The sequence below is a fragment of the Pyrgilauda ruficollis genome, unplaced genomic scaffold, assembly GCF_017590135.1.
Source record: "Pyrgilauda ruficollis isolate IOZ18807 unplaced genomic scaffold, ASM1759013v1 scaffold3, whole genome shotgun sequence".
NCBI lineage: Eukaryota > Metazoa > Chordata > Aves > Passeriformes > Passeridae > Pyrgilauda > Pyrgilauda ruficollis.
In genome coordinates, this window is record NW_024524377.1 from 13789708 (window position 1) to 13806417 (window position 16710).

A 16710-nucleotide genomic window follows, 5' to 3' on the forward strand; every position below is an offset into this window, starting at 1 on the left:
TGCTTTGGGAATGTGCCGGAGTGAGGACAGGGGCTGACGTCACCGTCACTGGGGCTCGGACCCAGCACCTGCTCGGGGTCACTCAGCAGCACTCCAGAAGCACCCAGACCCTGGCCAGTGCTCAGCCCCCCATGTCAGAAAGAGGGTTTGGGTGGTGGGTCAGTACCAGCACACTCAGGGCAGGGGTGCCCCCACATCAGCCCCCTCTCCAGGGCCCTTCCTTGCTCACTTTCTGGATGGGAGTCTGGCCCCACATGGAGACCTGAGCCTGGTGCTTTTGCCAGGGGGTGGGTCAGGGCATCATCAGGGGCCGTTTGGTGTGCTCAAGTCCAATTTGGGGACCATAGCTACTTGGCATGGGGTTTGGCTCACAGGGTCAAGTGATGCTGTGAGGGTTCCTTTCTTTCCCTTCATGGCGTCAGCCTAGGCTGTCTGTCTGCCTGTCTGTCTGTCCGTCCAGGCCCCCTTTGGGTGGCACTACACCCTGATAGGGGGTTCACCACCAGTCAGCCCCACTTCCTCCCCTCGCACCCCCAGGGACGTGGCAGAGCAGTGGGGGCCGGTGTCGAGGCCTCCCAGGGAACTCCGGGGGTGCCCAGGGCTCCTTGTCTGCCGGGGGGCGTGTGCAGGTGGGGGCAGTGGGCGGGGTTGCCGGCCGTGTCCCCCGCGGCAGCATCCCCCCGCTGCCCGGCGGCAGGAGGGGCGGGTGATGTCAGCAGGATACAAATAGCGGCGCGCGGTCCCCTCCCGACGCCTCTCCGAGCTGTGCCGGCCGCTCGCCAGCCCTCTGCCTGCTCCCTGCTCCGGCCTCGCCTCCCCACGCCGCCACCATGAGCCAGTCCTACTCCTCCAGCCAGCGGGTCTCTTCCTACCGCCGCACCTTCGGCGGCTCCCCGGTCTTCCCTCGTGCCTCCTTCGGGAGCAAGGGCAGCAGCGGCAGCTCCGTCACCTCCCGCGTCTACCAGGTGTCCCGCACCTCGGCCGTCCCCAGCCTGTCCACCTTCCGCACCACCCGCGTGACGCCCCTGCGCACCTACCAAAGTGCCTACCAGGGTTCTGGAGAGCTGCTGGACTTCAGCCTGGCTGATGCCATGAACCAGGAGTTCCTCCAGACCCGCACCAACGAGAAGGTGGAGCTGCAGGAGCTCAATGACCGTTTCGCCAACTACATCGAAAAGGTGCGCTTCCTGGAGCAGCAGAATGCCCTCATGGTGGCCGAGGTGAACCGCCTGCGGGGCAAGGAGCCCACCCGCGTGGCCGAGATGTACGAGGAGGAGCTGCGGGAGCTCCGGCGCCAGATCGACGTGCTCACCAGCCAGAGGGCTCGCGTGGAGGTTGAGCGTGACAACCTGCTCGATGACCTGCAGAAGCTCAAGCAGAAGTGAGTAGGGGGGGCCCCGGAGAGTCCCTGTGGGCGTCCATCCATGCATCTCCATCCCTAGGGGTGGGTGGGAGCAGAGCTCGCCCTGGCAGCCCTTCAGGTGCTTTCTGCTATCCTCATGCCTCGTGCTCAGAGCCCATCATGACCCCGCTTGACCACTTTCTGGGCAGCACCCAGAGGGTAGAGTGGCTCCCATAGCAGGGGTGTCCCCTGTGCTCTCCCTTGCAGTGAGGCTGAAGCCGGGCTGTAACACCGCAGGACTGAGAGATCAAAGTGCACCTCACCCCGGGGTCCCCATCTCTGCTCACACAGGGGAGGGCTGCTGGGCCCATGGGTGAGCTGAGCTCTGTGAGACAGATGGACAGACAGATGCAGTCAGGCAGGCAGAAGTGAGGAGACGGATAACCCAGGGAAGGTGTTCCATCAGCTCCAGACATGAAGGAGGGAGGGGAGGAAGCAGTTGCACTTCCGCAGGCCAGGGATGCTCCAGGCCTGCCTTGAGTGTCCATGGTGCCCTGTGACACCCCAGAGATGCTGTGGACTTGGCTGGTGCTGGGGAAGTGAGTGGGGATTGTCCACAAGGGTGGCCAGGCTGAGAGAACCCCCAGGGACTGACGAGTGTGGGGAACCTGGCAGCACGGGCAGATACTCAAGGGGAGCTGTGTGTTCTGATGATGGTCTGCACCTTCCCTCCTGGACCCTGTGCCCTGGGGATGCCATTCCCTCAGGATGACACAGCCTGCTGCCTCCTTCTGTAACCCCAGCCACCACCACAGACAGCCAGTGCTGGGGTCCTGCCTGATGCTGGGGAGCTGGGGGTGGTGGCATGAAGGAACTCTCAGTGACAGGGGAGGAGCAGGGCCCAGAACAAACGGGTGTTGGGTTTCTGCCACCCCATGTGCCAGCACCACCTGGGTGCCTCCATCTCCTCCCCGCTGCCTTTCCACTGACATGCACCCTGCAGTACTGTTCCCTTCCTTGACACAAGCCTGGATCTCCAGCCCTGACCTGAACCTCCCCCACAGCAGTCCCCACCTCACATCCCATTCCAGAGCATTGCTGGAACCTGTCTGTGTTCCTGCTCTCCCGGGATAGCTCAGCTGGTGGCCATCTCTTGGACTCCCTGTGTCAGATCCTGCGCTGTCCCCCCAGCTGCTGGTCACTCTCCCCTATAAGGGCTGGGGCAGTGTGCGTGGCACTGAGCTGACCTCATGTCTTTGTGATCTCTCTGGCGTTGACTATAATAGGGAATGGGAGGAAGAGCCCCTGGCCCCCCGCCAGTCCCCTGCTGCCTGCCGGGAACACAGGACAATCTGTTTTCTTCCTACCGGGCCATGTTGGGCTTAAGGACAGCTCGGGGGGACATCACCACGGAGGGAGGGAGCTTCCTCCAGACCCCTCTAGCCTCCCTTCTCTGCCTACAGGCTGCAAGAGGAGATCCAGCTGAAGGAGGAGGCTGAGAACAACCTCGCTGCATTCAGAGCTGTGAGTACCTGTCCCCTTAGTGTGGCGTGGGAACCCTACCCTCCTTCTCACCCTCATCTCCCCCCAGCAGCCTGGCCTCAGCACCAGGGCACAGTCCCAGATACAGCTTTGCACCTTCCAGCCCTCGTGCTCTCCCCTCACTATCCCTCACTCTGTGTCTTTCCCAGGATGTGGATGCAGCCACACTAGCACGCATTGACCTGGAAAGACGTATCGAGTCCCTGCAGGAGGAGATCGCCTTCCTCAAGAAGGTGCATGAAGAGGTAGGTCAGAAGTGGCACCCTTTTCCAATGGCTCTCACGGGGCAGCAAAAATGGAATGGGTGCCCTGAGATGTCACCTTGTCCACACAGGAAATCCGGGAGCTGCAGGCACAGCTGCAGGAGCAGCACATCCAGGTGGAGATGGACATTTCCAAGCCTGATTTGACAGCCGCGCTGCGGGACATCCGCGCTCAGTATGAGAGCATTGCTGCCAAGAACATCGCCGAGGCCGAGGAGTGGTACAAGTCCAAGGTGCGGGAGGCAGCGGGCTCTGGGCTGGCCCCTGTGCAGCGGATTCCATCTCAGGGGCCATCCCTACTGACCGTGGTCTCTCCCCAGGTGTCTGACCTGACGCAGGCGGCCAACAAGAACAATGATGCGCTAAGGCAGGCCAAGCAGGAGATGCTGGAGTACCGGCACCAGATCCAGTCCTACACCTGCGAGATTGATGCCCTCAAGGGCACGGTGAGCTAAGGGGAGCGTTGAGAAATCCCCAGCTTCCCTGCAGGGACCTGCTGCTCCAAGGCTGCTCAGAACAACCCTGGGGTGGGGGACTCTTCCCAGCTTTCTGAGTTGCTGCTGCAGGGGGCCTTGTACCCCACATTTGGGCTGCATCTCCCCCAGCAGTGGCCTGGGCTCCTGCAAAGTGTTTTGGCAGAGTCCTGGAATCAAAGTGCAGATTGTAAAATGTGACCCAGCCTGGGAGGCTCCAGGCAGGCGGGCACAGGGCTCAGGGTGTCTGGTTGCAGGCTGGCAAGGTGGTTGCAAACAAACAGAGCACAACAGTCCCATTCTGTCATAGTCATGGTCACAGGAGCCAGCCAGCAGGCACCAGTGCCACCCCCAGGCAGGCATCCAGTGCTTCTGCAGCTCTCAGTGCCCTTTTGCTGGGGTAGGATGGTTTTGCTGGGGGACCTGGGCATCAGGGTCTTGGGGTTGCCCAGTACATACCCAGCTTGCCCCCGTGAGTCCCTGATGCCTAGTGCTGGGCAGGTGGAGGGTTACAGTCACTCATCATGGTTCCACATCAGCTGAACCCAGCCCAGGGTTGACCACAACTCTCCCCAGGATGCCCCAGCATCCCCAGCTCCCACCCCAGGTGACCCCTGGCTCCTCTGGGTTCCCCCCTCACTGAGCACCCCCATCTCTCCAGAATGACTCGCTGATGCGGCAGATGCGGGAGATGGAGGAGCGCTTTGCAGGGGAGGCCGGTGGGTACCAGGACACCATTGCCCGCCTGGAGGAGGAGATCCGGCACCTGAAGGATGAGATGGCCCGGCACCTGCGTGAGTACCAGGACCTGCTCAATGTCAAGATGGCCCTGGATGTGGAGATCGCCACATACCGCAAGCTGCTGGAGGGAGAGGAGAACCGGTGAGTGGAAGCGGGGCAGGACAAGCGGGGGGGACCAGCAGGGTCAGCGGTTTTTTGGGAGTCCAACTTTGTGAGGACACACCTGAGGGCTAAGGCTGGCTGGAACTAAGCTTTCCCCTCTGTGTTCCCACAGGATCAGCATCCCTATGCACCAGACCTTCGCTTCCGCACTTAATTTCCGAGGTGAGTCTCACTCCATGAGGAGGGGGACCTGGGACAAGTCCCCTGTGTCCCCCACTTGTCCATCATGGGGGAGTTATAGCCAGGCTGGCATGTTGGGGACACACAGGTGCCACACAGAGCCCCCTGGTTGTGGCACTTTTTGGGTGTTGCTGTGAGCTGAGGGGGGGTTAAACCAAGGCTGCTGAAGCTCCTCAGTGACCCCAGCCCCACGGCTGTGTCCCCATACCACACGTCCCTGTGGTGCCATCCTCTGTGTCCTCCCCCTGCAGAGACCAGCCCAGAGCAGCGGGGCTCTGAGGTGCACACCAAAAAGACCGTGATGATCAAAACCATCGAAACCCGCGATGGGGAGGTGAGCGCAGCCTGGCACCGGAGGGTGCCTGGGGGGCAGGGGCCGAGGGCGGCTCCTGTTCCCGCACTCGGGGCTCTGGTGTGGCACGGCGTGGCGTCTCACGGTGCCTCTCTCCCACAGGTGGTGAGTGAGGCGACTCAGCAGCAGCATGAAGTGCTGTAGAGGAGGCTGCTCCAGCAGCCCACTGGCACCTTCTGTCCCTGCCTCCGTCCCTCCGCCATGCCCCCCTCCTGCCCCCCACCTCGCCTCTCGGCGCTCCCCCGGCACTGCCTGAGGAGTCTCCCCTATGCAGCTGCCTCTGGGCCCCCCGCACCCCCTGGGCTCTCTCCTCCGGCTTCAAAAGGCTCGCTCTGCTTTTGCAGCTTCGCAGCAGTAACGCCAGGATCAGGCCAGGGCCGGGGGGCGGCAGGAGGGAGGGACGGGACGGGTGGCAGGGGCTGGGGGGAGCAGGTGGTGGCCTGGGCCAGCTCCACGGAGAGCCGGACGGTCCCAGCAGCGGGTTCTGGATCCCCCCAGAGGCCCCTTTCCACCCTGGGCACAGGCTTGGGGTTCATCCCACACGAGTGGGGACCCATCCCCCTCCACCAGCACCGCCGGCCCCCCTGGAGCTGGCACTTCTCCAGGTGCACGGCGGCGATGCTGGGGATGGGGAGAAGCTAGGCACGGTTTGGGCTGAGCCCCCTGTTCTCTGCCCAGCTCACAGCGAGGGGGCCCAGCCTGCGTGTCCCCCCCAGCCCGGGGGGCTCGGGCCCTTGGCTCCCCCCGGCCCAAGAGGCAGCCCCGTGGGGCAGAGGAGGGCAGTGCCCGCCCCTCCCCGTGGCAGGGACCCCCAGCAGCAGGAGGCTGCACGGGGCCAGGCTCATGAGCCGAGAGGGTACCCGTAGGTGGACACAGGAGAGAGGAGGAGTGAGTGAATGGGAGAGAGGGGGGAGAGAATGAGAGGAGCCGGAGAGAGGCCCGGGGGGCCAGGGCAGGCATCCCCGACCCTTGCCCCAATGCACCCCCACCCCACCACGTGTATGAGACTCTTCAGGCGGCTGAAATAAACAGCGGAGCATCACCCTGTCGTCTCAGTGCATCTCTGGGGCAGAGAGGGAATGGGGTGGTGGGGAGGCAGTACCTGGGGGAGGCGTCACAAGGGCCAGGAGGACGGATGAGCCAGCAACTCTTTGGACTGTCTCCTCCCTAGGGTGCTGGGCCCCCAAAAGGGCATGTCTCTCACACTGAAGGTTCTCGAGCATTTTGCTGCCTGAGGTGGTGGGTTTCCCAGTTGCACTGGGTGGGACAGTCCTGCTGGGACAGGGAACAGTGACAGCTAAGCCCTGAGCTGGTTCAAAGGGGCTCTGGGTGATGGTCCTGTATCTCCCCCACACACCCAGGGTCACATATCATGTCCTGGTGGCTCAGGTCCACAGCCACCTCCTTTTTACTCCAGCTTGGAACCTACCCAAATCCACATCTGCCTGGAACTTTTCTAAGCCCCTCCAAGTGTCACCAACCTGCAAGCAGAGCCATCCTCATCCCTAAGTGACCTACACCCTGTGAGCATCAGACCCACCACCCTATGCTTGCATCTCAGGCTCAACCTCCAGCCTCAGCCTGCCAACACCACACGCTCCCTTCCTCCCAACACACGTGCCCCTCTCCCTGTGCTCAGGTTGTGGGCATCTTGGTTTCAGCTCCTTCATCCCAGCACGGGGGGTGCTGCAGTGGAACCCAGAGCTGAGCATCCCATATGGGAGAGCAATTCAGGATTGCTCTGCCATGGGAGATGTTGGAGGGTGCACAAAACTCTGCCAGGCAGCAGATGCCAGGTGGGCAGTGGGCTTGGCACGGGGTGATGTTTTAGGGACAAGGCATGTGCTACTGCCAGGAGTGGGGAGTGGTCGGGGGGTGTCCCTGATGGAGAGGCCAGTGTGGCAAACCCCAGCTGCGAGGTGTTGGATCTCAAGGGATATCTCCAGCAGGTGGCCCTGTGACATCGTGGACAGGCTCCAGGTTGCCTTGGGTTGGGATGGCACCTCCCTCCCTGCCGGCCCAGGCTGGCTGTGCCAGAGTTCAGCCCCTGGGGGCAGGCTGGGGACAAAGCATTCCTTTGCCTTCAGGGCAGGGAAGAAGCCCCCAGGCGTCTTCTGGGGCTGGCTCAGCTACTCTGTAGTCAGGCTAGCAAGGCATCCCTCTCCATTGTGCCTCAGCCATCCCAGCTGGGAAATCCCGGGATTTTCTCCTTGCTCGTGATGCTCCACTGATGCTGGCACTCTTAGGCTGGTGGCAGCGGGCTGTGCCAAAGCCGTCGGGGCTGGCCTGCAGCTGGGAAGCACCGTGTCGTGTCGCTGGCCTCCTGCTCACGCAGATTTACAGCCCCTGGCGAGGGCGAGGCGCTGCCGTGGCTCCAGGAGATGGGGAAGCCCTGCGCTGCCCAGGGATGGCCAGGCAGCATCTGGCACAGACCGTCCCTGACTGCTCGCTGCCTGGAGCCTGGCTGTGGTAGCTCCCATAGGATGTCCCAAGGCCGAACAGCTCCAGCAGGGCTGGCCGGGAGCCACACTGCCCAGGGCAGAGGCAGGGGCCCGGTGAGAGAAATGGAGTCCTGCTGTGTTTGCAGCCCACCGGGCAGGGAGGATTTAGTGGTCAGTCAGGGATGCTGGGATCCCCGCCTCTGCTGTCTGCTGGGAAGGGAGCTGAGGGGCCCTGAAGGGCTGGCTCCTGCCCCGGGTCTTGCGTTGCAGGAAGCATGACGGTGTCCTTTGCCTCCACATGCCGTCAGGGTCTCTCTCTGCCCTGATCCAATGACACTGCCGGAGAAGGGGAAGCGGGGGAGGAAGGCTGGGTCCCCCCCGAGCCTCTCAGCTAATATGGAAAGGTGCTGGCCCTTTTCTATCTTTGCAAGTGGAGCTGGGCTGCAGGGACGGGGCAGCAGGCGCAGAGAGGGGGAGCCCAGCCAAGGAATGTGACATATCAGAGGCAGCTGCCACTTCAGGAGAGGGGGCAGAGGGAGCGCAGCTCGCCGGGGGCTGCGCGGGACGGGACGGGACGGGTGAGGGGGGGGACGCCACGGCCCCGGCGGGGACGGCTCGGCGAGCGGGCAGCACCCGCGGGACTCGCACCCGGGCGGCGAGGAGCAGGTGCCGAGGCGCTGGGCGGGCTTGGGGCTGCCGCAGAGCACGGGGTGTGAGTGCCACGCTGCACCGGGCGCTTGGTGAGTGGCGGCTGGGCGAGCAGGAGCCCGAGTCCCAGCCTAAATATAGTCCCTTGCTTGCCCACAGTGCTGCGACCTTTGGGGCTGCAGCCTGTGGGGGAGGCACCGAACCGGAGGGCATTTGGGCTGGGGGGTCGCCACTGCCCCAGCGCCCCAGTCAGGCACCGAGCACCCCCAGGCTGCAGGCAGGGGGAGAAGAAGGGCACAACGTGCGGGTTTGGGGTGACAGGGGTCGCGGGTGGCCGTGGGAGAGCTGCAGGCTATGCAGCGGGCACAGGGACGCAGCGGCACGAGTAGGGCTGCTGGGGAGCCTCGGGCAGCCCCGCCGAGCCCGGGCATCCCCCCGAAGCGCGCCAAGGTCACAGCAGAACCGGGGCCGCCCCAGGAGGGCTCAGCTCGCCTGGCAGCGCCGTGTTTTGTGAGGAAACTGAAGAATGCCGCGATCGGCACCGGCTGTGACATCCGGCTGCGAGTGGTGGTGGTGGGAAACCCCCGGCCCAGCCTCCGCTGGTACCGAAACGAGGAGCAGCTGGCCCAGGGCGGGGAGGAGTATGGCACCCTCTGGATCCGGGACAGCAAGAAGGAGGATGCCGGTGTGTACACGTGCGTCGCTGAGAACGAGCAGGGAGAGGCCATGACCAGTGCTGTGTTGGCCATCATTGACATGGAAGGTAAGGGTGACGTGGCCACCAGCACGGCCGTGCGGGCGCAGACCTTGGCACAGGTTTGCTGAAGCTGGCAGCAGTGCTTTGCAGGCTCTTGCTGCAGTGTGTGCCCTGGGGCCAGACAGGGCTGCTGAGCTTTGCTGTGCCCACCCTGCTGCAGGCTGGGGTGCCCGGTGCCGCAGCACTGGGGTGGCTCTCCAGCCTGGAGAGAGCATGTGGCTGCAGTACCCGCTGCCAGGCCAGGCTGGCTGCCAGGACTGGGCACAGAGGTGTTGGGAGCATGTGATGCCAAGCCTGCTCGGGGCAGGAGGAGAGAGAGAAGAGAGAGAGAAAAGAGAGAGAGAGATGGGGACTGGGCACATGGTACTGCTGGTACCACCCACCACAGCCACCAACACGGTCCTCAGCACCCCCCCACCAGCTGCCCACGGGCAGAACTCCCGTAGGGCCACCATAATAGCTTTACCAGACACTGGAAATGAACTGGATGAACTGGACTGCCAATGGGCCTAGGAGGAGGAGCCTAATGTGAGAGGTGGGGCTGACAAGTAGGTGGAGTCTGTGTCCCTTCGATGTTCGAGGCCTGGTAGTTAATTAGCTAAGGCAAATTAACAAGCATTTGCTCATCCCAGGGGCAGCCCCTCTGCTCATCACCATCACCTCTGGGTGCAGCAGTCAGAGAGGGAGTGCATAGGCACTGCTGCCCTTACATGGGTGGGCTTTATCCTGCAGGTTTGGGGCTCAGCCCCCTCTGCCTCATCATCGTGGAATCATGCAATCATAGAGTTATTTATGTTGGAAAAGACCTCTAAGATCATCAATCCAACCCTTAACCCAGCACTGCCAAGCCCGCTGTTAAACCACGTCCCTAAGTGCCACATTTACATGTTTTCTGAATACCTCCTATGATGGTGACTCCACCACTTCCCTGGCCATTCTGTTCCAGTACTTGACAACCCTTTTGGTGAACAAATTCTTCCTCATGGAGGATGGATGCTGCCTCCCTAGGACATTGAAGGCCTGAGTGTTGGGGAGCGTGGAGGCGGGTGGCGGTGCTCTGAGATGTGAGATGTGCTGTCTGCATGGGGAGAGTGAGGATGGGGAGTCAGGGAAGCAACACTGAGCCCTGAGGCTCCAGGGAAGGAGCTGCACCTGGGACTCTGCAGTGCAGGAGGCACACCAGAGACCTGCACCTTGAGCAGGGGGCTGGATGACTGTGGCAGGTCAGAAGGAGCCTTCGCAATGCTGAAGCACTGAGCCAGGACTCTGGAGAAGTGGTGTTTGGAGGATGGAGGAAGGTTTATATGCTGGTCAGGAGCCTGGTGGGGTAGCAGGAGGAACAGAGGAGTGTGTAGCAGGGGTTCTGCCCTGCAGTGAGTCCGTGTGGAGTCACTGTGCATCACGCCTTTGGGGACCACGGCACAGCGCAGTTGGCTGTGGCGTGAAGTGTGGCAGAATGGGTGACATGCACTGCCCTGGGCAGACAGCCGGTGGGTCACCCTGTTTCCATGCTGCAGCTGCACCTCTCCGTGGCCACACCAGTGGGGCCCCACTGCTGCTGCCCAGCAGCGCAGCACAGTCTGATTTCCCCAGGTGCCCGTTCCCGTTGTGCTGACGCACTCTTCCCTGCTCCCAATTCCCAGCCGCCAGCCCTCACCGCCGCCTTTCTGGGGCAGCTGAGGGAGGGACGGAGCAGCCAGGATTGCCTAACCTGCAGTGTGAATGTCACCCTGCCTTGGGCACTCCTCCCAGCAGGCTCTTGGCCATGGATGCACCACCATTGAGCAGCGTCCCAAAAAGGCATCCCTGAGCCAGAGACACCTCTGGAGCCCTGCAGGCTCTGGGGCACCACGTTGGGCGAGGAGCAGGGCAGCCCCTGGTGTGGCTTTGTCACTGTGGTGGCACAGAACTGTCTCTGTGGTGTGCTGTGGCAGTGCCAAGAAAGTGCCACATCCTGCCAAGTGCTGGACAGATCTCCAGAGATCACAGAAGTTCCACTCATAGCTCTGCCATCCTTGTACTGGGAAGGGACACCCCATCCTTGTTCCCTGGGGCACTCTGTGAGCTAGGTCATCAGCCCTTTCTAGGGCAGGAGGGATGTGTGCAGGGTCCCCAGGCAGGATAAAGTCTTCCTCCAGACTTGGCATCCCAGGCCCCTGTGTCTGGAGGTACTGGAATGCCCTTGCTCCATTGGCAAGATCAGCTCTTTCTCTGGACTTGGGGTCCTGGTTCTCTGTGTCTGGAGGCGTTGTGGTGTCCCTGCTCCATCTGCCTCTGACAGGTAGTGGTCTCTGGTGGGCACAGAGCCCCTTTTCTCCCTGCTGCACTACCAGGCTGAAGATCTCTGTGGGGCCAGCGCTGGCTCTCCCCAAGGTGGCTCAGGTCCCTGCTGGTGGCCTGGGGGGGCTCTGTGCTGCCCATCTCTGTACTCAACCTGGGAAGCTCCTCCTGCACCAGCTCAGCAGTCCCCCTTGCTCACACAAGCCCGATTTAGCTTCTCTAATCTCTTGCCCTGAATCTGTCGCTCCACCCCACTAATGATTTTCTCCTGCTCTTCTCCCAGGTTCCCTGAGTGCGTCAGTGCTCACTGTGGGGAGTGGGGAGAACATGTGTGGGCCTGGCCAGGCTGGTGCAGGCGCTACCAGGGGCACACCATGCCCACTGTCCCATGGTGTCACCCCCATGCCCCACGGCGCTGCCCCTCTCCTGCTGCAGGCTCTCCCTAATGCCCCAGCTCCATAGGTGCAGGTAGAGTGCATTGACCCTTCTCACACCAGCAGCAGGCCAGTCCAGAGGCTTCCCAGGTTCACCCAGGGAGCCTCCAGATCCTTCCAGACAGCCCTGGCCCCTACCATAGCTCCATTGCTCCTAGACTTGCTAAAGCCTTTATCACCTTTCAGCTGCATCTCCTGAATTTTTTCCCTGTAAACTGGATTAAATCACCTCTTAAGAACCCGAGCTAATCTCCTTTTAGAGCCCAGCCCTCGTTCACTGTGCCAGCACTGCCTGATCCTCCCCACCCTGGCTGCCTCTCATTTCAAGGTTGGATGTGTCCATCTTGGGTTCCCAGTGCAGGGCCTTGCTCCTTCGCCTCCACCTGCACTCAGCAATCAAACCGTCTTGGAGCCTTCCCTCTGTCCAGGAAGCAGCCAGCACCTGCCTGGATTTGGGGCAGGAAAGGGGGCAGAGGCTTCCTGTGTGTGGTGACCCTGCACGAACCCCTCCTGTGCGAGGAGTTACAGTCGGGGCACGTTGGCATAATTTTTCAGCTGATGGTGCCCGGCAATGGCAATGGAGCCCACTGGGGATGGCTGTGCTGCCAGTGTCCCTGGTGGCTCAGCATCTCTGGCCACTTACCTCAGTGCCTAATTTTAGTCCCATAGTTTGCAGCACCGTGCCCGTGTTTAATGCCAGCTGCCCCAGAGTGGCTCCCACCTCTGCCCCCATCCACCTGGGCAGGGGTCTGGTGTGGGGTCCACGTGTGCCACATTCCCATCCCAGGGTCTGTCAGAGCGAGACGGCTGCTCCCAGGGAGCGGGGTGGTGAGTGCAGCTGTCCAGTCAGTCACCTCCACCCCTGCCCTCTCGCCTGCTGCTGGAGGGTTATTTTTGCTGAGGAATGTGCCATCCTCTCAGATTCTGGCAGGCTGCAGGGCTTGTGTTACAGGCAAGAGGCCGAAACCCAGGCCTGCAGTTGGGTAAATATAGCACCAATATTCGGGACTGCATGAGGGGACGACAGCCTCTTCCTCCTTCCAGGGCTGCCCATCGCTCCCATCGCCCTTCCTGCCGCCTGACACCAGGTTGCTGGAAGGAGCTGGCTGCTTCCACCCTGCTGCCTGCACTCTTGCCTGCTTTCCCCCACAGCATGCAGCCCCTCACTCCCAGCTGGGGGGTATGCCGGGGTTGGCAGGCCAGGGGTGTGATGCTTGTGTCATCCCGCTCCATGTCCAGACCCAGAGCCAAGGTCACATTGCTGCTTTGCATCCCTGCGTTCTGTGCCTGCAGTGAGCACCGTGTGCTCAGGCATCCTTCTTGTGGCAGCAAAGGGAGGCAAAGCTGGGAGGGCACCGGGGTGTCCCAGCCCCTGGGAGAGGGGGGACAGCACAGCACTGCTCCTCCACAGGGCCACAAGGATTCTGTGGCGCTGCCCTGCCGGGTGACAAGGGACATTGCGCTGCTGTATTTATTTTCCCTGGGGACAGAGCTATGGAAGGTGCCCACCTACCCAGGCTCCCAGCACATCCCCACCTCCCGCCGACCATCCCCAGCAGCTCCAGGAGGTGCAAACGCATGAAAGATTCATGGCCAGACCTCCTCCTACTCGAGACGCCGCATGCACACACCGCCATCAATTATTCAAGCACTGAGACAAGGGGCTGCTGGCTGGGACCAGGGGCAGGGGGCTGGTGCCAGGCCAGAGCTGTGGGACCGGGTCAGGATCTGTGCAGAGCAGTCGGGAGGCCAGCAAGGTGTGCAGGGCTGTGGTTCTTGGAAGGGTGGAATTAATGCTGCAGTTTGAGCGAGGGTTTGCTGTCTGCTTTGCTTGGGGCTGATATGTGTCCGGCAGGCAAAGCTGGAGCTGGGTGGCAGTGGGGCCACCTGCTCCAGGTCTGCTTCTTGTCCGTGCCACAGCTGCACTGGCTGCCACTCTCTGTCCTAGGTCCCTGACCTGCAGAGGAGCAGGGCATTGTCAGGGCTGCCCCTGGGCTGGGGCAGGGCAGAAGGGCAGCCCTAGCTGCAGGTGACCATCACGTCTCATAGGACACCTTCTGCAATGACTTTGGCTTTGCCTTGGTGGGGCAATTTGCAGGTGCTGCTGCCACTGAAAAGGACTTTTGGTGCCTGCAACAGGCACAGCCTCTTGGAGGTGACACAGCTATTCCCAAAGGTTCAGCATCTTTGGGACAGCCCAGAGTCACTCCTGAAGCTTTTGCTGAGGGATGGCTACAGAGTCACAGTTGCTGGGAAGAGCTCTGTGCCTAGCCAGCCAGGAGCTGAGACCAATGGGCAGCAAATGCAGGATAGTTGGAGGATATACAAGTGACTGTGTTTTGGCTGGACAAAGGTGGTCCTCCCTGAGGCTGTCCTTGTGGGTGCTTTGGTGACAGCACCCTCACGCTGGCACCATTGTGTGACACGTCCAAGACTTGGTGCTTCTTCCCAGCATCCCTGACGAGTCTTTTAATCCCACTTGAGTGTGAAAAGAATGCATAGGCTGTGTGTCTGCAGCAGGACCACAGACATGCACAGAGGGGGTGAGAGTACCCGGCAGGGAAGCCCTGGGTGCAGGTACCCTGGCATACATGAGCCCCACAGTTCAACTCTTTACCTAGCTCTGGCTCAAGGGTACCCATTTCTGTCCCCACCCAGGGCTGGCAGGGGACAACAGAGACCTCTGTCTCTGACAGGAGATTCCCTTAATGCCAGCTGTAGCATTTGTAGGACTTGTCTGACGTGCAGGGTCTCCACGGAAACCCCGCAGCATCACTCGAATTGTGGGACTGACAGAAATGTTGTATAAACAGCTCCTTTTGTACTGGGTAATTTGCAAGTTATTATGGAGCCATGAAAAGCCTCACGTTTGGAGTCATGAGCTGGGAGGGGAAGCAGAGAAAAGCTACCAGAGCTGCCAGGCATCATGGGGAGCGTGATGCCTGTGAGCAGCTCCTTGTGGAGCAGCTGGCTCCCCAGGGGACAGGTGAGCAGCGTGGGGACAAGCGCTGGGTGGGGAGGCCTCCAGCAGCGTCCCCATGGATGCTCTGCAGTGGGAAGGGGCAGCTCAAACAGATGGTGAGGCCAGGACCTTGGCAGCCTCTCCAAGGGCCTGGAAAGGGGGCTGATGAATGCTGCAGGGCTTGGTGAGTTGATGAGGGAAGGTATCGAGCTATGGGGCACCAAGAGCTGTGGGGGGCATGGCATGCAAGACAGGACCTGCTGAGGCTGTGAGGCTGGGACTGCCCCTCTGGCTTATTTGTAGCATCACCCAGAAAACTGGGACAGGCAGCAGGGCTCAGGATGGTCAGCTGGGGAAGGTGTGCCAGGGTTGTGCCAGTGCCCCAGGAGCACTTATAGGTGTTAATGTCCCTGACCAGCCTCAATGGGGACTCCCACCCACAGCTTCTGCCCACATCCCAGGAGCTCCATCTCAGCTCGGTCCTGGGCACAGAGTCCTGCTCTGAGCTGTGCTGTGGGTCCTCACCCCAGCACGAAGGGAGGTCTCATGTGTGTCATGCCACATGGACAGGGACAGCAACCTACCTTCCCAGGTCAAGCTTGTCTCCCCATCAGCCACAAAGCAGTGATGCTATGACAGGGCTGAGCAGCCCAGCCCTGCACACCCATGTGGGTCCTGAGGCACCTGGAGGGTAGGGTACAAGGTTTCTCTTGGCAGCAGCACTGGGACTGGAGGCTGTGTGGTTTGCCAGGGGAATTGATGTGAAGCACCGTGCCCATATTAGCTCCTGTCCACGTGCAGTTGTGCTGTGACCCACAGCCGTGTCTTGGCAAGGGGATCTTTCTGTGTTACCGATGCCTGGGGGATGTGGGGCACTGAGCAGAGGCTGGCAGAGTGATGGTGAGCCTGTATCTTGGCTGGGCAGTGCCATGGCACACTGCAAATGTGCTGCTGGGTGCGGGGTTGCGGCAGCTGTGGGTGGAGAGCACTTTGTGCTGGAGAGCACTTTGGAGACAGAGCACCGCTCTGTTGTGTTGTTTCCATCCCAGTTGGTCTGCGTGTAGGGGCTGTAGTGGGAGAGCTGTGTCCTAAGAGAGAAGCGCAACCCCTGTCCTGGGCAGTGGGGCAGGATGGACAGGTGACAGGGAGAGCGGTACAGCTGCACTGCCTGGCAGGGGGCTCGGACCCTGCCTGCCGTGTAGGCAAAGCCAGAGGAGGAGAAAACACGTATCCTCAGACACGCCCCCTCCCTCCGTCCCTCCCTCCCTCCTCTCTACGACGGTGCCCTCGCCCCCCGCCACCTGTGCCCTGCCTGTCCCCCACCGCTGTCACTGTGTGCCAGGGCTGGCGGGGAGGCGGAGGCGGAGGCAGGCGGGGGAAGGATGGAGGGAGGAGCACTCCAGTGATGCTTCATGCTCACAGCTCCAGCCCTCCCGAGAGCCCAACCTGGCGAGCCCCTTCCTCTCCCTCCGCCGTTCCCGGCTGCCGGCGGTGAAGGATGCTCGGAGCATCGCTTGCAGCCGCGGCGTGCTGACAGCGGGGACCCCGCCGGGAGCGGGCTGCCGTCCTGCCGGGCCTGAGTCCGTGTCACCGGGCCGGCAGGGCTCTGCAGAAGCATGAAGAAGATCTGGGTGAAGAAGCGTTTCCAGGTAAGGGCTCCAGGCTGCCGTGCCGGCGGGTGCCGGGAGAAGGGGGTAGTGCCGAGAGCGGCTGGGGATGGGAATGGATGCTGATGGAGACGGGAATTGGGATGCGAATAAGGATGGGGATGGGAGTGTCCCTCCAGCCCTTCCGTTGCCCCCTGGGGCTCCCCAGGGCTTTGCACAGCGCCAGCTTCAGCCCCGCTTGCAGAGCTGCCAGCTGCTTGCCTGGCCTCGCCAGCCCGGGCAGGAGGGGCAGAGGGCAGGGGCTCAGCACCTCCTGTGCCAACACCCGGGCTGGGACCCCCGCCGGGGCTTTCCCCACGCCCCTCTCTGCCCTCTGGAGCCGGGGCAGCAAATGGAGGCTGCTCCATGGCTCCCCCAGCCCCGCTGCCGGTGGTCACGGAGCTGGAGACGATGCTTTGCATGCGTCATCCCCTCCGCGTCAGGAGCATGCCTGGCACAGGAAAGGCTCCTTCGCGGGCCCGCCGCA

At 62.0% G+C, this 16710-nt stretch overlaps 2 protein-coding genes across 3 annotated transcripts in view; both read left to right on the forward strand.

Moving 5' to 3' along the window:
• The first annotated feature begins 741 nt into the window (after positions 1–741).
• Positions 742–6097, forward strand: DES (desmin). Its single transcript, XM_041473573.1, has 9 exons — positions 742–1381; positions 2806–2866; positions 3034–3129; positions 3219–3380; positions 3468–3593; positions 4282–4502; positions 4636–4685; positions 4955–5037; positions 5158–6097. The coding sequence occupies exons 1-9, from the start codon at positions 831–833 to the stop codon at positions 5197–5199; spliced, it is 1392 nt and encodes a 463-aa protein (XP_041329507.1). The 5' UTR covers positions 742–830; the 3' UTR covers positions 5200–6097.
• Positions 6098–8009: 1912 nt separating this feature from the next.
• The window catches only part of SPEG (striated muscle enriched protein kinase), a 38716-nt gene continuing 30015 nt past the window's right edge, over positions 8010–16710 (forward strand). For both annotated transcript variants that reach the window (XM_041473547.1, XM_041473548.1), the window contains exon 1: positions 8010–8907. In XM_041473547.1, the coding sequence (XP_041329481.1) occupies positions 8499–8907 (409 nt within the window). In that variant the 5' untranslated portion in view covers positions 8010–8498. The remainder of the gene's footprint in view (positions 8908–16710) is intronic.

What these genes read in the sequence shown, in the direction of transcription:
- DES (XM_041473573.1), top strand. Translation starts at nt 831, where the DNA reads ATGAGCCAGTCCTACTCCTCCAGCCAGCGGGTCTCTTCCTACCGCCGC. An exon ending in ACCTCGCTGCATTCAGAGCT is followed by an intron (nt 2,867 to 3,033) that starts GTGAGTACCTGT and finishes TGTCTTTCCCAG; the next exon opens with GATGTGGATGCAGCCACACT. An exon ending in TCAAGAAGGTGCATGAAGAG is followed by an intron (nt 3,130 to 3,218) that starts GTAGGTCAGAAG and finishes TTGTCCACACAG; the next exon opens with GAAATCCGGGAGCTGCAGGC.